Source organism: Dermochelys coriacea, chromosome 18, assembly GCF_009764565.3.
Source record: "Dermochelys coriacea isolate rDerCor1 chromosome 18, rDerCor1.pri.v4, whole genome shotgun sequence".
Taxonomy (NCBI): Eukaryota; Metazoa; Chordata; order Testudines; family Dermochelyidae; genus Dermochelys; species Dermochelys coriacea.
In genome coordinates, this window is record NC_050085.1 from 6,528,665 (window position 1) to 6,555,689 (window position 27,025).

General features: G+C 43.3%; 1 protein-coding gene across 2 annotated transcripts; it reads right to left on the bottom strand.

The window, feature by feature from the left end:
* Positions 1-78: 78 nt before the first annotated feature.
* Positions 79-21,495, bottom strand: SDHB (succinate dehydrogenase complex iron sulfur subunit B). Of its 2 annotated transcripts, XM_038376813.2 has the most exons (9): positions 21,291-21,459; positions 20,304-20,452; positions 18,401-18,486; positions 16,153-16,289; positions 15,657-15,773; positions 12,138-12,239; positions 7,481-7,603; positions 1,611-1,735; positions 79-1,439 (listed from the first exon to the last, which is right to left on the bottom strand). In XM_038376813.2, exons 1-8 carry the CDS (start codon positions 21,363-21,365, stop codon positions 1,658-1,660), a joined length of 867 nt encoding a protein of 288 aa, XP_038232741.1. In that variant the 5' UTR covers positions 21,366-21,459; the 3' UTR covers positions 79-1,439; positions 1,611-1,657. The 2 variants fall into 2 exon arrangements, with proteins under 2 accessions (XP_038232741.1, XP_038232740.1); XM_038376812.2 differs by lacking the exon at positions 79-1,439 and having other exon boundaries at positions 1,521-1,735; positions 21,291-21,495.
* Between the last annotated feature and the right edge of the window lie 5,530 nt (positions 21,496-27,025).

A 27,025-nucleotide genomic window follows, 5' to 3' on the forward strand; every position in this document is an offset into this window, starting at 1 on the left:
TGATTAAAAAAACATCCCCCCTAAAATATGCCAACCAGTACATTCTCTTTCCTTCCCATTAAAACAAAATTCTGCATGGCAGGGATTTATTTATTCTTAGGTGAAGAGACAGTCTTAAGAAATCATCAAAACTTTGTTTCACAGAGGAAACCTTCTACACAGATAATGCTGATGGTGCGCCACAAACTTTATTCTTGTTCTTTCCTTGTGTTCTGCAGGGTTTCTTTCACTCAATATATGATTTTGCCTCTAGCATCTTAAAGATAAGTAGCAAAATTGAATTAAGCTGTCAGCAGATAAAATTCACCAGAATTCAAGAGGAGATTATTCATTTGACTCTAGGAACAATATCTACTCAGATGCTGCTCTGCCTCTTAGCAATAGGGTGCACAGAGAGTACATTTTTTTTTTTTATAAGGTAACCAATTATTCATAAGGAAACTAGATTCTTCCCATAGATGGAAGAGATTGTCAGATTTTGCAGAAGGGAAGATGTAATAGAATACAGACATATCAATAAGTTAAAGGGGACATGTGCCTGCAGTTAGCTGAAAGCCATTAAAATATTTGCACATGGAATCTTGTGGATCTGTATCCAATTAGGATGTTAACCGGTGCTGATGGCTTTCAGGAACTATTAATCACAGGTCAGCTGCAACTGAGTGAAACATGTAGCACACAGGGGACACTCAATGAGACTGAAAAGGAAGCAAATTGAAAATTGATTTAACCACAATGCATAGCCAACCTATGGAACTCATTGCCACAGTTCTGAGAGCACCACAGAATTCCAAGTACTCAAAAAAGGAGCAGTTAGTTATATGGATAAGAACACGCAGGGTTCTATTAAATACAAGTATGCTTCAGGAGGGATGCAACTCTTCATGCTTCAGGGCAGACCAGTAACTAACGGGAATAAACAACATTCCACTATGGGTAGCTTATTTCACAGTTTTGCATTACAGGGTTTCTTGCACTCGGAAGCATCTGGTGCGGACTTCTCAGCACATCCGCAATGTGCCTCAGGCAGCGCCTGACCAGGATTCATCCCTGAATTTGTTCTGCTGGTTGGATCATTAAGTTCTTGGCCTGGCTGGGTACAGACCACCGGTCTGAGGCAGCATAGCACTTTCCTAAGTAGTTATAGTTTCGTTGCCAGGCAAGAGTCTTCCCATAAAACCCCCCAAACTTTTCAGGTTGATAATTCCCACTTCACATGTAATTTCTACCCACACACCTTCCTTGAAAGCTTCTCCCATACCTTTAACCTCCGCGATGGCTATATCTGAATGAACGTTATTAGATGAATTAGTGTCTTCGGGTTACTGCTTTGCTGTGGTGCCAACGTGGAAACCATATCCAGAATCTTAGAGTAAAGCCTGAGGTGTAGCACTCCTATAACCTGCACACACCAGAGGTCAACCAATTTCAGACTTCAGCTGGAATTTACAAATTCATCCAGGAGGCACAGGGGAGAAAGAGAAGTTGGTTCAATTATATTAATAAAGTAGGAGCTCTTATTTGTTCTTTACAGTATTTATTGTACATGCATATCGCTGGAAAACATGAGTCCCTGCTGGAACCCTCTTTCTAAATCAGATATAAATTACCTTCAGCTACAGAATGTGCGTTTTACGCCTATGATTAAGAAACAGCATTATGCGCTGACTGCCTTCTCTTTGTAAGTTGACATCATTTTCTTGATTTCAGCAATTGCTTTTCCAGGGTTCAATCCCTACAAAGACAAAGTGTAACAGTTAGCGGACAGAGAAATTAACACTACACTTAATAGATTTCAGAGTAGCGGCCGTGTTAGTCTGTATTCGCAAAAAGAAAAGCAGTACTTGTGGCACCTTAGAGACTAACAAATTTATTAGAGCATAAGCTTTCGTGAGCTACAGCTCACTTTATCGGATGCATTCGGTGGGAAAAAGGAAGTGAGCTGTAGCTCACAAAAGCTTATGCTCTAATAAATTTGTTAGTCTCTAAGGTGCCACAAGTACTCCTTTTCTTTTTACACTTAATAGAGTTTCCTTTACATCAACGTGGGTTGATGTTGTAAGCTCACAGCCATGCCGGCCCCACTGAGGCAAGTTGGCAGAGTGTGGGCTGCAAAATCCACACCTTCTCATTTTGAAAAATAAAAGTAGAGTCCACCTGCTCCCATGGCAAGCCCCAGTACGGTATCTCCTTTTGGTTGTTCGCATGATATGGTGCACAGGGGAGCCACTCAGTTATGATCTGCCCCAGACAAGACAGGCAATAACCTGGATGTCTCTGCATACCATAATGTGAGAAGATGCAAAATCACTGCATCCCAAATTCCAACTTTTCAGGGAAGGAGTGGAACAATGTCTGGGGGGAGGGGGGAAGAGGCAAGCCAGGTGGGATGAGTGGGGACATATCCAGCAGGTAGCTGCCTCTTGGCAACGGTGCCCAATTCTGACCCCGATAAAATCTTCAAAAAGGGCCCTTGTTCAAATGTTTGCAGCCCCTTCCTGGGCCACAATATATATTTGTTAGTACCAGCCCATGTCATTTTAAGAAACAAAAATATTTCTGATATCTTTTAGTCTGAATATAGCAAGACCTAACAAGCAGCCACTCAACGGACTGACAACAAACCTAACTGCTCAGAGATAAGATCTCTTGATTAAGTTGGAGCAGAGTTGTACTCAATACATTTGGAGGTATTTTCACATGGGCTCCAAAGGCAGGAGCTTGCCTAATCAAGATGGTCTCTTGTGTAAGTTTCACTGGAGTCAAGATACAAAACCTAATGTTTTATTTAAAAACTAGGAGAAAAGCAAGAACCGCATCTTAAATGGAACCTGAGGGATAGAAAGCAAGAGCACTTCAGTCTACAACACAAAAATGATTCTAGCACAGCATCATGCTTCTGGTTGTTCAGTTTTCCAAAGGATTTGTTGTTGTATCGTAGAGCCACCATTCATGCTGTGAAAGGCCTTTATACAATCCTATAGTGCTGCCTAACTAAATGAGTGTGCTTAATCTCAACATAAAAGGGAAAAATCACAAGCACCCTGCCAGACCGCTAATCATGGAGAATTCAGATATGACCAAGGGAAGACCCAGGGTTACAGTGTCTGGTTGAAACATGGTGATTATTAACTAATAAATCATAGATACCGGTAAGAAATGCAAAACCCATGATGTGCTGCTTCATTATAATGCTCACACAATTCTCTCTCTCTCACCTGTGCGTGCACACACAGGATCTTCGGTTAGCATAGATGAACACTGACTTCAAGGGAACTACATCACGTTCACATCAACTGATGATTTAGCTCCAAATGTAACTGGTTAATTACATTCTGTAGAAGTCAGCAATAAATGTAACCTGGAATCGCTATTTAATACGCACAGAAGCACTGAGTTTTAGTGATCAGCACTTGTAGAGATGGATGATCCCTGAGAATCTTACTTCCAAGAGTTATGTAGTCCTGTAGCAGGCATTTGCCTCCTGCCTACTAGGCAGTGGGCTTTCAGTTGTAAATCTGATTAGAAGCAATTTCTTTGTTGTTTTCATAAAGTTATAGGGAAGAATTTCACACCTTTCCAGGTGCAACCCACACAGAGTTAAAGAATAATATTGTTTGCAGGAGAGCTAGAACCCTTCAAACTTGATTATCTGCCATGACAACTCACTAGGTCACTGCATGATGGAGATTTTACTTTCTGCACAGATTTGATTTGAAAAATTCATTCCCATAGTTCTGAATGTAGTGATCTGCACGTTATTAACAAGCAAACTGGGAGCTACCTAAACTGGCCCTGGTAACAGGCTCCCACTGCATTACAATTCCCAGACATAGCTGAAGCTCACTTTAGCCTCTTCGCTCTCACACAAACGCACAAGCTATACTGCACTTCAATGATACCCTGAACCGCAGGAATATGAACAGATACTTATTTAGAGGATAAACATACTGCTCTTGATGGTCGAACACCAATATTTAGAACCACGATAGACTTCCCTCGCCTACCACAACTCAGTTAAGGCACTGCAGTCCTGACCTGCACTTCCAGCTGCTATTATAGCCTTAATCTCCGAAGCAGAGACTACTAATTGTGCCTAATTGAGTTGAAGGGTGCATGGCAAATATCCCTTAAGAAGGCAGCTTTCAAGACTTTCTGGAGCTCATAAGACTCTTTCCTGGATTTTTTTCTTAGGGTGGGAGGGAGGTAATGAGGCCCCTTGCTAAGGGGGTGCATATGTTTCTAGGAAAAAATCCCAGCATTTCACAAACATGTTAGACAATAGACTTTCTTGCTCGCACCCCAGTTATTGGGCCCACAGACTGAGTGTGAGTACCCCTGGAAGAGGTATGACCCCACTGGAAGAGATGTCACAATTGCTTGTAATACAAACAATGGGCTTCAGTCACCACTTCATTCCATGATAGGTTTCACTTATTGCTATACAAGTGCAGCAGCTGATTGTTCAGACACAAGAATATGCAGCATATTTCAGAGGGCAAATTTAAAGTTTTGTTCAGCCTGATGTGCTCTCATTCCTCAACTCGATAGTCTAACAACCTACATGGGACTCTACTCACCTGCTCCCACCCCACATCATCTTTGCAAACATCCTAGCAGTGAGATCAGGCAGGGAGGGTGTGACCTTACCCAGGGCACAATCTGACCCGGTGAACAGCTGTATCCCCTCAGTACTCCAACCTGGGATGCTTTTTACACTGCTTTGTTGTGAGAGCTACCACTCCTGATTTGATCACACACAGCCTCCAGCATGCAAGTTACTCCCAGTTGTACTGTGAAGGGTGCTATGGCCAGCCACCTTTGAATTACACAGCAGAGCAACACCAGCAAATTCCCAGTTCGGACTTTCCCCCAAGAAATGAACACCTCATACTGCCCAGCCCTCTCCTGGGCAACACAAGCTCATATAAAGTCTGTCATGTTATTAATAGAAAATGATATGTACAGATCTTGTTATCCTAAATGGAGTTTCCCAAACACTTCAATCCAAACACACTGGTCTAGATCAGTGGTTTGTGATGCATGACCAGAAAAGGTTAAGCATCCCACAAGATAAATGATCCAAATCCAACCCTTAAAGACACGTTAGTAGATAACCTTTGTGTTTGTGTGTTTACACATATATATTGGTAGAGGTTAACAATGTAATCAAACAGTCCCTGCCTATGCTGTATTCTGTTAATTCAGAGATCAAAAGGACATCTTAACATTTAAATGAACTGTAAACAAATTTGTTAGTCTCTAAGATGCCACAAGTACTCCTTTTCTTTTTGTAAACATAGGATATCCTATATTCATCTCTCCTTGAAATGTAGAGCAAATCATCTGTGAATGGTGGAAAAACAGTCAATCGCCTTATGCTAATCAGTGTAGATAATTACCAGCGATGCTCAGGAAATGGATCTACTTCAAAAGTCCCCATAATTGCCTGATCACTGAAGGACTCCGAGCTGTTACAAGAAGGCCTGAAACTATATAAAGATGCTTTGGATCCCAATCCTTTTTTTATATCTCAGATTCTGCTTGAGACTTCATGCAAGGGAAGCTTAAGCAACAAGGCTGAGATCCCAGTCCTGACTGGGCCACCCTGAATATATATATATCGGACTATAACCTATGAACCAATTCTCAAAGAGCTCTTTACAACTACAGAGCTCCCATCTCTGCTATGAATCTGAATATCAAGAATTATACTCATGTCTGTATGTATATTGATCTTTTAACCAATACTCTCTCTCATTTTTTAATTAATTTTAGTTTAGTTAATAAGAATTGGCTGAAAGCATTTATTTGGGTAAGATCTGGAATATTCATTAACCTGGGAGGTAACGTGTCTGATCCTTTGGGGATTAGTAGAACTTTTTTATATGATGAATAAGATTTTCAGTGATCCTCATTATATTTGACTTGGGTGTCTGGGTGGAGGCCTGAGGCTGGGTTGCTTTAAGGGAACTGTGTTGTTGGCTTCTGGGTAACCAGTGAGGTATTGTAGAAGCTGTTGTGTGCTGGCTTGGTAAATCTAAGCATTGGAATATCCACCAGCTTTGGGGATTGTCTGCCCTATTCTTTACTGTTCACCCTAATTGAGCGACCTTAGCTGGCTCCCCTGGGACTCCAGTCACAGTGGTTCTCAACCAATTCGTACTCCTGGGCGCATACGGAGGTCTTCCAGGAGGTATATCAATTAATTTAGATCAGTGTTTCTCAACCTGGGGTCACAGGACAGGTTTTTTTGGGGGTGAGAGGGTCCCAAGTGCAGGGCCTACATTAGGGGTGCCAAGGAGGGCAACTGTTGGGGCCCCACAAAGCTAAGTTACATGCTTGAGCGCCGAGTAGGGGGCTTGAGCTTGAGACTCCTGAAAGGAGGATCAGTAGCTTGGAAAGGTTGGAACCACCAGTCTAGATAAAACAATAAGACAACTTTATTAAAAACAGAAAGAAGGAAAATGACTGAGGCTATGTCTACACTATGCGGAGTTTAGCGACACAGCTGTGCCGCTACAGCTGTGCTGTTAAAAGGTGCGCAGCCTAGCCACTGTTTGTCAGCAGGAGGCAGCTTTCCTGCAGACAAAAAGCTCCACCCTAAACGAGTGGCGTTAGTGTTTTACAAAGCGCTGTTCACACCAGCACTTCTTGTCAACAAAACTTCTGTCTTTCGGGGGTGGGAGTTTTGTTTTTTTTTGTTTGTTTGGGTTTTTTTAAAAACATCTCTGAATGACAAAAGTTGTGTCTTTCACTTGCCTGTGTAGACAAAGCCTGAATCTTTCAGCCAAGATCCCTCCCCCAGTCCAGAGCTGTTTAATTTGTTCTTCAGGTGTTATGGAAACCATGCGTAGAGAGAAAGGAGGAACAGATAATTTGGGGCATCTCCTATCGGTTTTTACAACTCTTTCTCCTCTTTGAGAATTATCTCCAGCTGACAGGTTTCAGAGTAGCAGCCGTGTTAGTCTGTATTCGCAAAAAGAAAAGGAGTACTTGTGGCACCTTAGAGACTAACAAATTTATTAGAGCATAAGCTTTCGTGAGCTACTGCTCACTTCATCGGATGCATCTCCAGCTGAGGTTCAGGAGACCTAATCTGTGTGGACAGAACCCCCAGCTGTTTCTTTGTCAAGATGTAGATTTTTGGTCACATCCTCTTTCCTGCCAAAGGGGTGGCCACTTAACCAGGTGATAGTCCATTTGATCTTGCTGACATCTGGCTGAGGTGTCGGCTAAACTTGTGTCTCTGGGGAACTGGTTTGTGACTCATCCCCAGACTCGGAACATTCCTGTGTTAATATCATACAGCAGAATCCTATAACTTTACATACATCACCACATATTTTACCAGAACAATAATGATCAGTAAATTATGAGTTTTCAAATGATACCTCACAAGGCATACTTTGTACGAAATCTATCATAGTGTTGAAAAAGGGGTGAACATAGGGGTACATGGTGTCAGAGGGACACGTACCTTGGGGCAAGTTTGTGTGCAGTTCATGATGGTATGACAACGGTAGAGGGAAAATGGGTCCTCAAGCTGTGCCAGACGTTCTTCTGTATAGTCATCTCTGGAGTCAATCATCCAGCGATATGCCTGAAAAGCAGAGCGTTACTGGGCATGCTGTATCCTTCCATACTTGGAGAAAAGCATTTGATTAAAGATACATATCAAAAGCATGATTTAATTTGAGGCTTTCAGTGCCAAGTCTAAATCACTTCCTTTAATATGCTGCAAAAATCCAACTACTTCTTTAAAATCTTGGGTGCAATTGTTATTAGAAGTAATTAGTTAAAATATCTGGAAATTGTTGCAATAGCCAATGTGATCTTTCATCAATGGAACAGTGATTAATTTGCTTCCTCTGCCAGTGCAATATGCTCAGTGCATTAGCATGACAGGTAAGATGTAATAAAAACTATTAAGTAGTTTTCATCTTCAAGGCACTTTAAAAAGTGTTATTTGCTCAGAACACCCATGTGAGGTAGGCAAGTATTACTGTCATTTTAACACCACAGGCAAGGAAACCGAGGGAGAAAAATTAGAGAAAATATCATAGTCACAGAGGGAGAGTCTCAGAGCTAGAATTCGAACTCAGGAATTCCTGGCTTTCTATCTTGTGGTCAGTCTCTCTCTCTACAAATTTATTATATTCAGTATTGACCCACTGATCTTTTGGAACAAGCCAGGAAGTGTGTTCAATGCCCTTCTTTGGAGTGAGGGGGAAAAAAAAAAAGGAATCTCTAAAGGACAGTAAAGAACATGACCCAATTAGTCTATGTGTATCATCCAGAAGAGCAAGCCAGTCTCTGGTAAGCAGTGGAAAAAACAAGATCTGTTAGATAATGAAAAACGCTTGTTACCTAACCCTTAAGTAGTATGACAAGGCCTTTCATAACATCTGTATCACGCCCCATCCACACTGTTCACAACAAGCAGGGCTTAGAGTGTTGGTTATCCACTAACTGGGGGTGAATTACACAGGATTAGAGAGAGGTGCATCCCATGTGGGGATTCTGACTTTTCAAAATTATTTTTTTTTAATATATTTGAGGTTATTTACTAAATCCCCTTGCTCTTGAGCTCTGAGTAAACAAGTTTCAGAGTAGCAGCCGTGTTAGTCTGTATTCGCAAAAAGAAAAGGAGTACTTGTGGCACCTTAGAGACTAACACATTTATTAGAGCATAAGCTTTCGTGAGCTACAGCTCACTTCATTGGATGCATTTGGTGGAAAAAACAGAGGAGAGATTTATATACAAACACAGAGAACATGAAACAATGGGTTTATCATACACACTGTAAGGAGAGTGATCACTTAAGATAAGCCATCACCAGCAGGGGGGGGGGGGGGGGGGGAGGAGGAAAACCTTTCATGGTGACAAGCAAGGTAGGCTAATTCCAGCAGTTAACAAGAATATCAGAGGAACAGTGGGGGGTGGGGAGAGAAATAACATGGGGAAATAGTTTTACTTTGTGTAATGACTCATCCATTCCCAGTCTCTATTCAAGCCTAAGTTAATTGTATCCAGTTTGCAAATTAATTCCAATTCAGCAGTCTCTCGTTGGAGTCTGTTTTTGAAGCTTTTTTGCTGAAGGATAGCCACTCTTAGGTCTGTAAGCGAGTGACCAGAAAGATTGAAGTGTTCTCCAACTGGTTTTTGAATGTTATAATTCTTGACGTCTGATTTGTGTCCATTCATTCTTTTACGTAGAGACTGTCCAGTTTGGCCAATGTGCATGGCAGAGGGGCACTGCTGGCACATGATGGCATATATCACATCGGTAGATGCGCAGGTGAACGAGCCTCTGATAGTGTGGCTGATGTGATTAGGCCCTCTGATGGTATCCCCCGAATAGATATGTGGACAGAGTTGGCAACGGGCTTTGTTGCAAGGATAGGTTCCTGGGTTAGTGGTTCTGTTGTATGGTTGCTGGTGAGTATTTGCTTCAGATTGGGGGGCTGTCTGTAAGCAAGGACTGGCCTGTCTCCCAAGATCTGTGAGAGTGATGGGTCGTCCTTCAGGATAGGTTGTAGATCCTTGATGATGCGTTGGAGAGGTCTTAGTTGGGGGCTGAAGGTGATGGCTAGTGGCGTTCTGTTATTTTCTTTGTTGGGCCTGTCCGGTAGTAGATGATTTCTGGATACTCTTCTGGCTCTGTCAATCTGTTTCTTCACTTCAGCAGGTGGGTATTGTAGTTGTAGGAATGCATGATAGAGATCTTGTAGGTGTTTGTCTCTGTCTGAGGGGTTGGAGCAAATGCGGTTATATCGTAGCGCTTGGCTGTAGACGATCGAGTGGTATGATCTGGATGAAAGCTAGAGGCATGTAGGTAGGAATAGCGGTCAGTAGGTTTCCGATATAGGGTGGTGTTTATGTGACCATCGCTTATTAGCACCGTAGTGTCCAGGAAGTGGATCTCTTGTGTGGACTGGTCCAGGCTGAGGTTGATGGTGGGATGGAAATTGTTGAAATCATGGTGGAATTCCTCAAGGGCTTCTTTTCCATGGGTCCAGATGATGAAGATGTCATCAATGTAGCGCAAGTAGAGTACGGGCATTAGGGGACGAGAGCTGAGGAAGCGTTGTTCTAAGTCAGCCATAAAAACGCTGGCATACTGTGGGGCCATGCGAGTACCCATCGCAGTGCCGCTGATTTTAAGGTATACATTGTCCCCAGATGTGAAATAGTTATGGGTGAGGACAAAGTCACAAAGTTCAGCCACCAGGTTAGCCGTGACAGTATCGGGGATACTGATCCTGATGGCTTGTAGTCCATCTTAGGGTGGAATGTTGGTGTAGAGGGCTTCTACATCCATAGTGGCTAGGATGGTGTTTTTAAGAAGATCACCAATGGACTGTAGTTTCCTCAGGAAATCGGTGGTGTCTCGAAGATAGCTGGGAGTGCTGGTAACGTAGGGCCTGAGGAGGGAGTCTACATAGCCAGACAATCCTGCTGTCAGGGTGCCAATGCCTGAGATGATGGGGCATCTAGGATTTCCAGGTTTATGGATCTTGGGTAGCAGATAGAATACCCCAGGTCAGGGTTCTAGGGGTGGGTCTGTGCGGATTTGTTCTTGTGCTTTTTCAGGGAGTTTCTTGAGCAAATGCTGTAGTTTCCTTTGGTAACTCTCAGTGGGATCAGAGGGTAATGGCTTGTAGAAAGTGGTGTTGGAGAGCTGCCTAGTAGCCTCTTGTTCATACTCCGACCTATTCATGATGACGACGGCACCTCCTTTGTCAGCCACTATGGATGTAGAAGCCCTTCAGCCCCCAACTAAAACCTCTCCAATGCATCATCAAGGATCTACAACCTATCCTGAAGGATGACCCATCACTCTCACAGATCTTGGGAGACAGGCCATCCTTGCTTACAGACAGCCCCCCAATCTGAAGCAAATACTCACCAGCAACCACACACCACACAACAGAACCACTAACCCAGGAACCTATCCTTGCAACAAAACCCGTTGCCAACTCTGTCCACATATCTATTCAGGGGACACCATCATAGGGCCTAATCACATCAGCCACACTATCAGAGGCTCGTTCACCTGCGCATCTACCGATGTGATATATGCCATCATGTGCCAGCAATGCCCCTCTGCCATGTACATTGGCCAAACTGGACAGTCTCTACGTAAAAGAATGAATGGACACAAATCAGACGTCAAGAATTATAACATTCAAAAACCAGTTGGAGAACACTTCAATCTCTCTGGTCACTCGATCACAGACCTAAGAGTGGCTATCCTTCAACAAAAAAGCTTCAAAAACAGACTCCAACGAGAGACTGCTGAATTGGAATTAATTTGCAAACTGGATACAATTAACTTAGGCTTGAATAGAGACTGGGAATGGATGAGTCATTACACAAAGTAAAACTATTTTCCCATGGTATTTCTCCCCCATCCCCACTGTTCCTCTGATATTCTTGTTAACTGCTGGAATTAGCCTACCTTGCTTGTCACCATGAAAGGTTTTCCTCCTTTCCCCCCCCTGCTGCTGGTGATGGCTTATCTTAAGTGATCACTCTCCTTACAGTAAAAAGAAAAGGAGTACTTGTGGCACCTTAGAGACTAACAAATTTATTAGAGCATAAGCTTTCGTGAGCTACAGCTCACTTCATCGGATGCACCGATACACTTTTCCACCAAATGCATCCGATGAAGTGAGCTGTAGCTCACGAAAGCTTATGCTCTAATAAATTTGTTAGTCTCTCAGGTGCCACAAGTACTCCTTTTCTTTTTGCGAATACAGACGAACATGGCTGTTACTCTGAAAACTCTCCTTACAGTGTGTATGATAAACCCATTGTTTCATGTTCTCTGTGTGTGTATATAAATCTCTCCTCTGTTTTTTCCACCAAATGCATCCGATGAAGTGAGCTGTAGCTCACGAAAGCTTATGCTCTAATAAATTTGTTAGTCTCTAAGGTGCCACAAGTACTGCTGAGTAAACAAGACTCCCTTAAAAGGATTTACAGTGCCACATTGCACATTTCTACTGGTTTCAGAAAAGGGGGAAGTGCCAGAAAGTAACTCAACAACCCTGTTTTATCAAACACCATCATGCCATCCTGCCTCTGCCCCCGCCCCTCACCCACGATGCAGCAGTTACCTTCTTCTTACCTGCATAAGCACTGCAGGGCCCAGGTATTTGTCTCCATTCCACCAGTAACTGGGGCAGCTGGTACTGCAGCAGGCACACAGAATGCACTCATAGAGCCCATCCTGAATACAAATGGGAGAAAGGACAGTCAGCAATGCAAGACGTTATCTATGACAATTCTTCTGAAAGGTGATCTTCACAGACATGTACTTCCCTGGCCACCCTTTTTCCCCTTGTGACTTCCTACTTCCATATGTTCACATGCTAAGTGTGCTAAAGGGCCAGTTTCTGCACTTGTAGAGAGATTCCCGTCAGTTGGTGCTTTGAAACAGAAAACCCAGGATCCTTTACTTCTGGCTGTATTGAAATAAGATTCTTTGTGGAGGGAGGGGGCAATGAAAATACTGGGGGAGTAGAAGTGGAAGAGAAAACAATGCTTATATTCCAACAGCTTGTTTCAAGCAGGCCCCAGTGAAGGCTACCAAAAGAGGAGGGCAAAACCACTAAAGAACAGAAGTGGTATTTTACCATGAGTTTTGAACAGATCCACAAATACAACTTAGGGCAGTCACACCATCCCTGCTCTCCCAGCCACAACATGAAGCCACTTCTATATACAAAACACTGGAGTTGTGTTTTTCCTTTAACTATTTGCTGGAGCATCACAGGATCCGTCACATTATATGAAAACAGATAATTATCATATCCTGACTGTTCAGAGTTCCATTTATTGAGGACACTGAGGGGAAAAAAAAAAAAAAGATGTACTTATGCAGTATGGCACTGGGCCTCTAGGTCAGTGTAGACAACACCTGTAGCTAGGAACACAATAGTCCATTATTTCATAGTAGAACTCTCAAGCGTAGACTATGGATGAACACAAGTCAGGAAGCGTCCTCTGGTAAGTAAGAAAATAAAAGTAACGGTCATTTTTGTAAGAGGGTCCTCCATGTTTCCCTCTACCTCAAGTTAAAGAGTGTTGCCTGGTCTGATTTAAACTTCATTTCTGAGTATTGCTTCTTGAGAATAAACTCTAACTGAGCTCCCCTCTTAAAGAATGAACCCTATTTGTACAGGACTGCAATTCTGAAGGTTTTGAATTAAAATACAAGAATAAATTTATCACCGAAGAGGAGCAATAAAATAAATCTACAGGAGAGGAGATGGGTTGTTCTGCAGTGAAATCCTTCCAAATGTAGTAAGTATCAAACTCATTTTCAATACTTCAACTATATTTTCCTAAAAAATTGAAGCTTAAATTTCAAGAAGCTAATCAGAGTTTGTGGCAAAAGTGCTGTATGACAGGAGAAAAGGATTCAAGGTATTTTTGGAAGACTTAGAAGGACAAAGTCAAACTGAAATTAGCTTCTTTCTCAAAACTTTTACCAGTTAGTAGTAATACCCAAGATTACAAGAAATAAAAGATTTGAGAAAAATGTCTTGTTTTTTCAATTTACTTTGTGCATTTGACACCACATCTTGCCTGGTCAGTTTCACTTTGTGTAGATTTTCACAAAGCAAGATAAGAATTTTTTTTAGAAAAACAGCAAAACCAGAAACATTGGTAGCATCAGACTCCAGCACTGTATAGCAACTGAAACGGCTTTTAATTAATTTTTTTAACTGATGAGATTTCAAATAGATGCCACTTTATAAAAGGAAAACTAACAGGACTTTTCATTTAATCATCCCACATACAGATAGCACCATGGCATCTTTTCCATACCCTAATCCTGACTTTCAGACCATCGGATGGGAAATTCTGGGGTTTTGTTAAACAATGTACAGTAAACACTTTTTTATCTGGCATGTTGGGGAATGTGGGGTGCTGGTAAGTGAAAAATTCCAGTTAACTAAGAGGGAGGGAGTTTGGATGTGGGAGGGGATGCAGGACACGGGCTTCGGGGCAAGTGCACAGAAGGGGTTTTGGGGTTCTGGATCTGGGGGCGCTCACCTTGGGTGGCTCCCCACAAGTGGCGAACTGTCCCTGCTGCTCTTAGGTGGAAGCACAGCAGGTGGCTCTGCATGCTGCCCCTGGCACGTGCTGAATGCTGGCTCTGCAGCTCCCATTAACCGGGAACTGCATCCCCTCCCACACACCAAACCCCTCGTGGCTGTTCCTTCGCCTAGGAGCAGCAGGAACACGTCACTGCTTCTGGGGAGCTCCAGGTAGGGAGCCTGCCAGCCCCGCACCAACTGGACTATAAACCGGACTTTCTATGAAGATTAGAAACACCGCTTTAGAGAGCTTTCCAGTTGGTACAAGGCTGGATAACGCGCCTTTTACTGTACTGGTATTTTATGGTACCACTAACATTTTTAGCAGTCATATGATGGCTTCATGTCAGAAACGCTGGAAATGTTCAGATATTCCTTTAGAAATGATATCCTATTATTTCTCACGTTTTCAAACAATTTCTTAGGGTTGTTTTGTTTGTTTGTTTTTTAAAAAAGGAATATATGCAGTTCAAACTAAGCCCTCTTTTACTTCTTTGGACAACCTAGCCCATCTGCTCCTCCTTGATACTGCAGTGATATTGCATTTGCAACACCATGGTATTGGCCACAGCAACAGACCAATGTCCCTAGCACACAATTATAACTTGACTGCAGGATCTTTCCGGACAGGCTGGGGTGTGAATAGAAAAACCTGTATTTACACACACCAACTGTAGCAAAAGGGGGAAAACGTATAGAAAGTTACTGGCAATGTAAAATGTTTTCTCTAGAAATGTTTTCTTTTTTCCTTCAAGACTTTTCCAGTGGGTAAATCTCTTTAAAGGCCCTCCCGTCTTCCATCCTAGCTGTCAACAGTGTAAAGCCTCCAAAGGGCTTACTTACCTGGGAAAACAACAGTGTGTTAAAGCATGAACAACAAAGACTCATGGTACCTTATACAATATTAACTGTGGCTTAACACCATGGCTATGTCCACAATGCCAAAAACGTGCATTAGCTATTTCCCTGTAAAATCCTAGTGGAAACAAGGCACTGTCGTTTTTACCATGATGTAGTCAGGTGAGGTCTAACCTGGATAGGGGGTATAGAGTTGACTACACCATGCTACTTCAAGGTAATACCTACAAAGCGTAGTCTCACTTCGCTGTAAAATCACGGAGATCTAATGCATGTTATCTTGATATAAAAAAAACAAAAAACCACAAAATCATTTTTCTTTGGCAGTGAAGACAAAACCTCAGTGCAGACAGCTGATATGATGTTTAAGTCCATGTCTATACTGCTTGTTTTCCCATCACGTTAGACTACAACCCAAAGGAGTTGTGGTAACTAACACTGTAGTTAGTTTCCTCATGCAGACAAACCCACAGAATCCACATTCCAGCCAATCAATTCCCACCACATAAGGGAATCTTTGAAAGGATTCTAGCAGGGATGGTGAGATTCTTCTGCTCTGCACCTACCTCTAAGGAACAGCCCTGACTTACGCACGACAACAGACATGTTGTCTAACCTAATTCTTATATGGATGAAATTAAAGCATCTGGGTTGGGGGGGGGGAATAAAACATGAGTATTAACCAGTTTCTGACGATCTTCTATGGACTGCAGATACTGTTCTTTGCCCTGATTCGATTCATCCCTCTTCTTCAGGTAAGGCTCAATGGCTTTGTACTGAGCGTAGAAGTTACTCATGTCCTGAGTTTAAATAAAAAGACAAATTATTTTACTGACTTACTATTTATTATGATTTGTACTAGCAAGAGATCAGAAATTCTGTATGCACATTCAGCCAAAAAAAGTGTTGCATTTGCCCCTTTAACCTCCCACTTCCTATTTAACAGTAACAGGTGTAACCACTGGCTATGAAGCTACAGAAATAAGGAATCGGTTACTCATCTTTCTCTGCCCCAGCTCTCGTTGTTCTGTCACAAAAATTTTTAGAAAGACATTATATAAAGGTACGAATTTTGGAATGATCTCTCAGCGGTGTGCCGCTCTATCCCTGAAAACCATATTATAGTCTGAAACAGTGTCATCCGTGGTCCCACAAATCACAGAAGAGGCAGAAACTCACCGGAACGAGATCCTTTACCACATACATATGGGGGAGAGGGTAGATTTTGGAGACCTTGCTAAGGTTGGTGTCAATTCTTTTGGTACAGGCCAGGGTGTTCCCACCATTGATGTTCATAGCGCAGGAGCCACAAATGCCTGAGAAGGAGAGAAGAGACAATGGAGCATCTGACTTGTAACTTTTCACCCTCTTGGTGGGGCCTTCTTTCCCCAAACTACCTCTTTCCCCCAGCCATTATGCCGTCTTAAAAGCTAGTGTAGTTGTCACTCTTCTACCAGAAGAAAGATCAGAATTCTCTTGGGATCTCATTCAACGCAGCTCTTGTGCCAGCCAGAAGTGTCACTGTTTAACAATGAAACAGGCTCCATCAGACTTCCATCAAGAGTTGACTACGTTGAGTCTGCAGCAGAAGCTGGCAAATTCAGGGTTGACAAAGGTAAGGTAATGCACATTGGAACGAGTAATCTGAATTACACATACACATTACCAAGCTGTAGCCACGCAGGAAATAGATTTGAGTGCAACTGTGGACAGCTCCCTGAAAGTTTCTGTGCAATGTGGAGCAGTGTTCAAAAAACACACGCAAGCAAAAAGTAATTGTGAATGGGAAACCACCATCAACTGGGAGTGTTTCTAGAGGGTCCCATAGGGGACTGGCTCTTGGCCAAACACTATTCAAGATTTTTATCAAAGACCAGGAAGAAAAAGAGATAACCGATAAAGTTTGTAGACTACACAAAGATTGGTGGAATGGTAAATAACGATGAGAATAGGTAAATGATACCGAGCGTTTTGCATCACTTAGTAAGCTCGGCGCAAGAGAACAATGTGTTTATTTCAAGACAACCAAATCAATGACCTAAGAACAAAGAGCCTAGGCCACATTTAAAGGATAAAGGGCTACTATGGGAAGCAGGGACTTTGAAAAAGACTAGGGGTCATGATGTATAATCAGCTGCACATGATACTTACATAGAATCATAGGGTTAGAAGGGACCTCATCTCGTCGTGCGACACTGTGACTAAAAGGGCTAATGTAATCCTTGGATGTATAAACAGGAGAACATTAATTACAAGTAGAGAGGTTATATTACCCCTGTATTTTACACTCGGATGACTGCTACCGGAATACTCTGTCCAGTCCTGGTGTCCACATTTCAAGAAGAACATTGGAAAAATTGGAGAGGGTTCAGAGAAAAGCTGAAAAAATGGCTGAAAGATTGGGGGAAAAAGCCTTACAGTGAGATTCAAAGACTTCTATCTACTTAATTTATCAAAGAGAGTAGATTAATGGATGACTTGATTAAAGTCTGTAATTACCTACATGGGGAACAGAAATTTGATATTTGAGGGATGGCTCTTCAAACTAGCAGACAAAGGTAATGGATGGAAGTTGAAGCTAGACAATTCGGACTAGAAATAATCTGCAAATATGGAACAGCGAGGGCAACTAGCCACCGGACCATTTACTAAGGATTATGGTGGATTTTCCATCACTGGACATTTTAAAATCAGGATTGGATGTTTTTCTAAAAGATCTGCTCTAATTCTAACAGGAATTAATTCAGGGAAGTCCTATAGCGTGTGTTCTATAAGAAGTCAGGCTAGATGAACACAGTGGTCCCTTCCGGCCTTATAGTATATGAAATATTTGCAAAACCAGAAACAATTCTTGGCCAATTACCCTCCTGCATTGTAGCACACACAAAGGTACACAACAGAAGTGGCTTTTAGAATCATCAAGGTTGATTTTCCCCTCGACACTAACCATTTTACCTGGTTAAGAGGAAAGAGTGAAAAATCCTTCAATCATTCCCAGCAAACAAAACAAAACTCAGGAGCAATAATTTTGACTGATGTACTGAAATTGAAACAAAGTTATTTGATAACTTTCATCTATGAATGAGCCTAGCACTTGAACCTGACAGATGTCAAGTGCCCTGTACTTAATAGCATCAGAGGCAGTGTAGTATACTAAGGTAGGGTGACCAGATGTTCCAATTTTATAGGGACAGTCCCAATTTGTGAGTATTTTTCTTATATAGGCTCCTATTACCCCCACCCGTCCAGATTTTTCACACTTGCTGTCTGGTCACCCTATACTAAGGTCTATCCTGAGTTGTTCTTCTGGATATAGGATATCCACTCTCATCATCCACTTTTGTTTAGATGAGTATCTTCTCAGAACCCAGTGTGTCAAATGATCCTCAGCATAACTGATTGAATAATTATAAAAAGAGCACCTCACCTTCCCTACATGATCTGCGGAAGGTCAGAGTGGAGTCCATCTCATTTTTTATCTTGATCAGCGCATCAAGTACCATAGGCCCACACCTATAATGGAAACCAGTCATTTTAATAAACCTGCATATTCCCCACAGCCCAACTATTTCCTTTCCACTCTTCTCACATGTTAGATTGTGGAAACAAAGTTACTAGTCTGATCTTGTTTACAACAACTCCCTCTTTACTCTTGCTGAAATTTTTAAAGAGATTCATTTCCTTATTGGAGGGGAAGTATCTGCACCCCCCCAGCTATTGGCCTATATGTCTGTTGTTACAGAACACAGATCCTACAAAAACTGGATTTTGTATTCTTCGCATTTCTATTAGGAAGTGCCTATCAAATATACCTAGGATAAAAATTCTAAATACAATACCTTGCCCTTTAAACCGATCCCAAGTGACAAAATATATATCATCCAATTAAATAAAACTCAGATACTACCCCATGTGCCTTAACACACACCCTCACCAAAATTCCTGGGGGGGGGGGGGGTACGAAGGCACCAAAAAACCAGATGAGCTTCGCACTGTGCCCCAAAGATCAATAACTCTGGCTGGGTTGGACAGTGGGGAGGCTTTCATTGTAAATGACCTTGCTACAGGCTCCTCCCCTTTAAATCAAATATGAGTTTATTATTATGAGTTTGAGTATCCTCATTAAGCATAAATGAGGCAATACTACATAAGGAAAGCCAGGTCTCAAAATCATTCAAGTATGTAACAGATGTATGTAATAGGTTTATGTAACAGATGTATATCATAGGTTTATGTAACAGATAAGAAACAAAATTCCACCCAGAAACTAGTTGGAAGCCAATGCTGACTATAGAGTAGCAACACAGTCAGCTCTCTCTGCGAGATTTTTTTTTTTAATAAGTACGTGGCTATGTTCTGCATTAGTTTAGAATTTCAGAATAGACTTAAGATGGACCCCAAGTAGTGTGCAATGGATCCTGAGGAAACAGAGGCACAGGTGTTTGTATCAAGGTTCCTTCCTACACCCTGGAGAAAAGGTTGCACATTTCTTGCTAACAGCAGAGGGAAAAAGTGTTCTTGGCCACAGCTACCACTTGATTCAGCTGCATCCGATGAAGTGAGCTGTAGCTCACGAAAGCTTATGCTCTAATAAATTTGTTAGTCTCTAAGGTGCCACAAGTACTCCTTTTCTTTTAGCTACCACTTGAGCATCTCTAATACGACCCCAAGCTGCAAACCCAAGTGATAAATGGCAGGCACACACGCTCACTTTGAGAGGAGCTGATGTAACCTCCATAATTTCTGCTGGATCCTTCTCTTGATATACCAGCACGAGCTGCACATACAGCATGGTTCCACTTTGGAATAAACATGGAAACTTCCAGAACATGCTAAAACCCTGGATGTGTTTGCGTTTCTAGTATGGCTTGGGGACATTTTAGGGTCTCATGTACATTCTGAAGCTGAATTATCCTTTTAATCATTTTGAGAGACACCTGTGTTGGACTCCTCTGGACACAGTTCTACTTGTCACGTTCTGGCCCTGTGTTACCATCAGGCTAAAGGAATTGTACTACATGGTTGTACCAAGCTTCCTTTACCTGGTGACAACATTATCTGGTCCCACCTACACTGGCAAAACCAAGCCTTGTTATAACATGATTGAGACACATCTGTGCAGTAACTGATCATCCTAACATAGCTCGAATGATCATGTAAAACTAATAGAGCTGTTATGACCTTTAATTAACAGCTACAGAGTGGCTAAATTAAATCCACATCTAGAGTCTTAAAGGATTTACACCACTCCAAAGCTGACAGAGGAAAAGGCATCTCTGTGGAGCAGCACTCTGGGGTCAGCATCCATATAATTTGATATGCATACTCACTTATTCAGATCAATTTCATAGGTCTGCATGCGCGGCTTGTCCCCAGGCTTGTCTGGGTCCCATCTGTAGATAGCAAATGTCTTGATACGTGGTGCTATCGCCTGAGAAGCAGGTGCTGCTGCAGCTGCTGTCTGTGCTCCACGGCAGGCCTATGCTCAAACAATGACAACACAGCCCCTTAGATTTCCTTTGTGTATTTTTCTAGACAACACATGTTGGGTTGGGAAGAGATTTATTTGGCTGCCTAGTGATTAAAGCAAGATATCTGTAGTCAGGAGCCCAGGATCGACCACTGACTTCCTGTGTGGCCTTCAACAAGCGTCAACCTCATCGTTTTCATTTTCTAATTAAACAAACAAGTAAGACTTACCCCTTACCCACATACCGGCTACAGTTTCAAACACCGCTAACATCAGAGGAGAATTACAGATCCAATTTTGGCTAGCGTAACCACCACATATAACGTCTACAGGGCGTAGCCTGTCTAGCTTTCCATTACTTACTCATATATTTTTGGTATAAATCGGTAGAGAGGGCCATGACCAATCTAGATGACTTTCAAAATGATTCACGTGCCTCTCAAAAAAACTCAGTTTAAGCCAAACAGAACAGCTGTCACCGAAGGGTCCCTAGTGGCCCCAAATCTATCCAGCCTCACAGCACCCACCGCTACTTCACAGGGCGAGAAACTGAGGCACGGGAAGGGGAAATGGTTTGCCCACGATGAGACACGAATCAGTGACGATGGCGGGGCCGCCGGCGGCCCCCGACCCGCTCCCAGGGGGCGATGATGGGGGACCCGGCAGAGGCGCGATGGGGGCAGGGAGGAGACCCCGGCAGGGCACTTCACCCCTGGGGTCCCTCCGCCCAGGGGGGCCCCTCCCGGGCCTGCTCCACTCCAGAGCCCCCCCCCCCCCGCGCCTCCTCCCCGACGGGCCCAGCCCCCGACCCGCTCACTGAGGTACCCGCCCGCCGGGCCCCCCTCACCTGCCGCGCGGCCGCCCACAGGGTCACCGCGGGGACGCTGCGCTTCAAGGAGGCGCCGACTACGGCCGCCGCCATCTTGGGCGCCGACAACTACCGCGACACGGGCCGCCGCAATCCCACAGGCCACCGCGACGGAACAGGAAAGGACGCTGCTTTCCCTCAAGACCACAGAGCAGCGGCTAGGCGGCCATACTGGGAGTGGCTAAGTAGGGAGACGATGGAAGGGCCTATGGGGCGGGGCTGAGCCGCTGAGGAGAGATGGAGCCAATGGGAAGCCACATTGGGAGAGCGGGAGGGCAGAGAGAGCCAATGGGAGGCCATACGGGGAGAGGCCGACGGCAGATGGAGCCAATGGGAGGCCACATTGGGAGAGGCCGCGTGCAGATGGCGCCATTGGGGGCCATATTGGGAGAGGCTCAGGAGAGAGAGTGAACAGGCGGCCATACTGGGAGTGGCGGATGACAGGTTTATGGCTATGCTGTTGGCTGATTCAGAAGAAGGTCTGATGAAGTTGGTGGAGAAGATTATGAATGGCAGAATAGGGTCTAGAATTGAATGTGGCCCAGGCAAAAACTCCCGTGGTTTGCAAGGATCCTGGGAAACCACGAAAGATCACAGTGATCGACATGGCGGTTCAGCAATAAGAAATGATTGCTGCTTAGGGCACATCCCCGTAGAAGATGGGAGATTGGGATCCTGAAGCCAGCACCGGACTAGCAAGAGCGAAAGAGACATTCTGGAAGCATAAACGTCTGATGAGATGGTACATAAATCTGAATCAGACTCTTAAAAACGTACATTTGGTCTGTGTTAAATTACAGCTGTGAAACAAGGACTTTCAAACAGTCGATAATACAGAGCTGTCGTGCTATAGAAGAATTCTGAAAATACCCTGGGTAGACCAAGTAATCAACTAAAAAGTATTGGACATGACTGGAAAACTGCAAATGCTAGTCAGAAATATGATGAAAAGAAAAATTCGATTTGCAGGACACATTTTAAGAGGTTCAGTGCATAATACATGCCTACGGGCACAAGAAGGGAAAGCTGATGGCAGAAGAACACAAGGCAGAAAAAGATCTTGGAGGAGCAATGTGCTATCCTGGGTGGATTAAAAAGGATTGTTCATCCACAAAGATTAGCAGAGGATCATTCAGAATGGTCTATCATGGTTGCAAACCACCAGTAATGGAGATGCCATATAAGAAGAAGAAGACTGGGAGTGGCTGAGGAGAGATGGAGCCATTGAGAAGTCAACTTGGGAGTAGCTCTGGAGAGTGCTGGAGCCACACCCTGGAGCATCCATGACTCACAATATAAGGACACATTGGTGACTTGCTAGGTGCCCACCAACTGCTCCTACTTGGCGTAAAATGAAGGAGATTCCACCTGCCTTTAGTACAGTGGTACGGCATCAAGGGCATGGGGCTGTGACAGGATCCTTTGAGTCTCATCTTCAGGCTCTGTTAACACACTGGGAAAATGATGGCATCTTTAATCAGTGATCGCAGCAGGGACTGTGCAGTTATCACCAGGGACAGATTTCAGTTTCGGGATCTCACCTTTGAGATACAAATAACCAGGAATCCGGGACAATCCTGAGCCCATAAAATCAGATAGCTGGTCTGACAGTGTGCACTGAGCACCCGTCCAGATTTCCAGGGACAGATACTTCAAAAAGGGGATGATCTAGGCAAAGCGTGGACAGGTAGCAACCCTATCTCAGGCCCTACTCTTCCCAAAGTGCAGTCCTTCTACCAGGAGGTACAGCAGAACCTCCTTTTACTACAGTAGCATTAGGGCTTCTAGGCATCCCACTGCTAGAGTGTAAAAGGTCACAAGTACATGAGAAAGTCTGACATTCGGTCCCTTGGAAGGTAGTGGTGACGTGCTGGCGATTGGACATCTAACATAGTGAATGCCAGTGAAAATGAGGTAGGATCAGAGTCTAAAACAGGGAAAGAACAAGTAAAAAATTATTTAGACAAATTAGATGTCTTCTGATCACCAGGGCCTGATGAAATGCATCCTAGACTACTCAAGGAGTTGACTGAGGAGATATCTGAGCCATTAGCAATTATCTTTGAAAAGTCATGGAAGATGGGAGACAGTCTTTGCTATCAGGATGAAGACTGTGGGTGAGAACTTCACTTCTCTGGCACAATGGAACTATCTACAATAAGGGTAAAGCCCATCTGTGTAGGAGACAGAACTTTCTTCGGGGCTGGTCCAAGACTAGAATAAAATCCCCCCCAGGAACTAAAAACCATCACCTTCCCTACTCCATGTGCCAGAAGCATGTATTTGACCTGACTTCTCTAACTTAAATATTTAGCAACATTAAAAAATAATCAAAAACAAGACACTCCTCTGTACACACATCTCCCCCTGCGGAGAGAAAGAGAGAACAAACGTAATAGATGTCAGACAGATTACTTAATGCCCTGCTGGAAGGTGCTCAAATGCCACAGAGAAGATAACATTAGGACACTATGGGGTTGTTTTAATACTTTAAAGGAGATTTGCACTGGAGAAAACTTTCAACAACGTCAGATTTAAACTTGGACGTGTTTTGTCTTTTGGACGTTTTCTATAATTTTGTTTGGCACTTGTTGCTGAGGCTAAATTCTGTTCATATGCTCATAAAGGCATGTTCTTCCCCGCATTGTATCTAATCCGCATACTGGAGCAGCAACGTCATAGACCTGAGTTTAAGAATTTAAGAACATAATAATGGCCCTACTGGGTCAGACCAAAGGTCCATCTAGCCCAGTATCCTGTCTTCAGACAGGGCCAATGCCAGGTACCCCCGAGGGAATGAACAGAACAGGTCATCATCAAGTGATCCATCCCCTGTCATCCATTCCCAGCTTCTGGCAAACAGAGGCTAGGGACACCTTTCCTGCCCATCAGTCATTTCTGCAGCTATCAAGCTGAGATGTGCTAAATACTGATGGATTCTGACTCTGCTGCATGATCAAGCAGAGGGAGACGCTGGGATGAGATGGAGAAAGTTGCCATTGATACACACCTGCTGTGTCAGGGTGCTGTTAGCATCTATAAAATGAGCCCTACTACAACAGCTACCATCTAATAGTCAAAAGAGAGAGGTAGAACTCACTCAGCCCATAGTTGCTAAAAAGCTGGCGTAGAACCCAAAGTGGATTTTTCTCATTTGTTTCTTTGCTTATAACTCAGCACACAGCAGGCTTGCCTCCACTATAGAAAGAATCATTGCTAACGACAGGTGTCAGCACAGAGCACGCTGCTGAACCTGTGCATTACAGTAGAACCTCAGAGTTATGAGACCAGGATTACGAACTGACCAGTCAAGTACACACCTCATTTGGAACCGGAAGTATGCAATCAGGCAGCAGCAGAAACACCCTCCCTCCCCCCAAAAAAGGCAAATACAGTAAGGTACTGCATTAAACATAAACTACTAAAATAATACAGGGAACATTTTAAAAAAGATCTGACAAGGTAAGGAAACTGTTTCGGTGCTTGTTTCATTAGAATTAAGCTGATTAAAAGCAGCATTTTTCTTCTGCCTAGTAAAGTTTCAAAGCTGTATTAAGTCAATGTTCGGTTGTGAATGTTGGAAAGAACAGCCATAACATTTTGTTCAGAGTTACGAACATTTCAGTGTTTTGAACAACCTCCATTCCTGAGGTGTTGTAACTCTGAGGTTCTACTGTACATGGTTTTAACAATGCTGAATAGCTGCCTACACTGAGCAGTGTGATCAGCTGCACTCTTTGCTGACACTTGTTGGTAGCATAGGGTATTTTTGGTAGGATAGATGGTATTTAAGACCACCAGATTAAAACCTCAATGGGTGAATTACTTTGTTGTTTGGCTGCTGAGCAAGCTGACCCTCTCCTGCAGCTTGCAAGTCAGTTTTTGCCAGCGATTGTCCTCCCCTCACTTCAAATGCATACCTACTGGAGCAGATTCCTGCCCTCCATGTTGGGAGATGCAGCGGGGAGGGGAATGGCCTTTTAAACCCTTATGACACCTTCAAGCAATTAATTTCTATCCTGACCTGTAGCAACCCTTGACAGGTTTCATAGTAGCAGCCGTGTTAGTCTGTATTCGCAAAAAGAAAAGGAGTACTTGTGGCACCTTAGAGACTAACAAATTTATTTGAGCATAAGCTTTCGTGAGCTACAGCTCACTTCATCGGATCCCTTGTAGCAACCCTTGCTATTCTTGTCCTGGGCCCCTCACCGTGCTGCAGCTGCAGCTCACTCCTGACGTGAGCACCCCTTGCTATTTCAGGCCTGGGCCTCTCATGAGTTTGCCAATCATGCTCAATTGTGCCAAAATGTGTCGTTGTGTTAGGAGCTGGGCAGATGTCCACTGCGGACTCAGATGAAACCACGTGACTCATTTTCACTTATGAGCTGATCTAAAACAGAACTGAAGTCACTGGAGCTGAATGCCTCTGCTTTAACCATTGAGCAACCTAATCACCAGACAAAGGGCTCTTAGATATTGAAAAGAACTTTCTCTGTTCTGCAGTTATCTTTAAAACCAGTTGTTACATTAGGTAAAGGTCACCTTTTCTCTAGAGATTAGAATAGCTTTGTCAAGTATTAAAGATCTTATCCTGCATTATTAAAGGCAATAGGAGTTATGTCATTGATTTCAATGGGAGAAGAATTGGGCCATTAGCTTACTTTTGGTCTGGTTCCCTTTCAGTGCCTGGACTCCCCTAGGCTGGGCAAGGCTAGTTTTTATAGCATCGTTCCTCCCTGATCCCTTCACTGTCAGATCAGCAACTATGCAAGAAACTCCTTTTTCTTTTCTATTGACCATTTGCAGAATTGAAGACTAGTAATGACAGGCCCGGATCACATGGTACCATTTTCTGCTCTGTTACCCGGGTGCAATTGCATCAGCGTAACTGAAAGCAGCGTTTGGCCCTATGGGCCCAATCCAAAGCCCATGAAATCAAGGTGGGGGGAACATTCAATGGGTTTCAGTGGGCACTGGCTCAGGTCCTATATCCCCAACTGGATAGCAATTGCCATTACAGCTTTGCAAAGGCATCAGGGAGAATTGCTTGGGCACAAAATCTTCTGGTCTGCTTTTCACAGTGATCTTAATGAAAACTGATGCTCTCTAAAAATAATAAAACCCAAACGGTTGGAATGCTGACAGTTGAGTTAATATCTGTAACATCAAAGCAATGTTCATTGTAAAGATTATGGGAGAGAAAACAGCAAATTAAATATTCTGTTAAATTTTACATGCCTGAATTGGTGAGTATGGAAATTCCTGCAAGGGGTTTCTTACTTTAGTTACAGGAAAGAAACACTGTTTAAGGCATTCAGTATCTTCAACTATGTTAGCCAGGTTATAATTCTTGGTTACTTCTGACCCACTCTCTTGCACATCAGGTTTTCTTTAAGACCATTTCCATATTAGAATTTTAGATCTGTTTATTAAAGCATCAGCAAACTCCTGTCTTTTGAAGCTATGCTGACTGACACCAGCTGAGGATCTAGTCCTATGTCGATTTGCACCAAGCAAAGACCTGGCCCCATGACTTTGCCTAGCTTCTTAATATTTCACTTTCCAACTTGGAGAAGCTGTGGCTACATTAACACTTAAACAGTGCATTTTCTGGGGGTGACAGAATTTCCCCATCCTTAGAGGTGCTGAATTTGAGTGTTCTCCTTTTTAAGTGGCAGATAGAATTCAAAGGCATTATTGCAAGCCCAGTGGAC

Bases quoted from the DNA above. Each gene is read 5' to 3' on its own strand.
- SDHB (XM_038376813.2), bottom strand. From the start codon at position 21,365: ATGGCGGCGGCCGTAGTCGGCGCCTCCTTGAAGCGCAGCGTCCCCGCG. The intron at 20,453-21,290 runs GTGAGGGGGGCC...GTTTGAGCATAG, and splicing joins TGTGGGCGGCCGCGCGGCAG to GCCTGCCGTGGAGCACAGAC. The intron at 12,240-15,656 runs GTTAATACTCAT...ATTTGTATTCAG, and splicing joins TAGAAGATCGTCAGAAACTG to GATGGGCTCTATGAGTGCAT.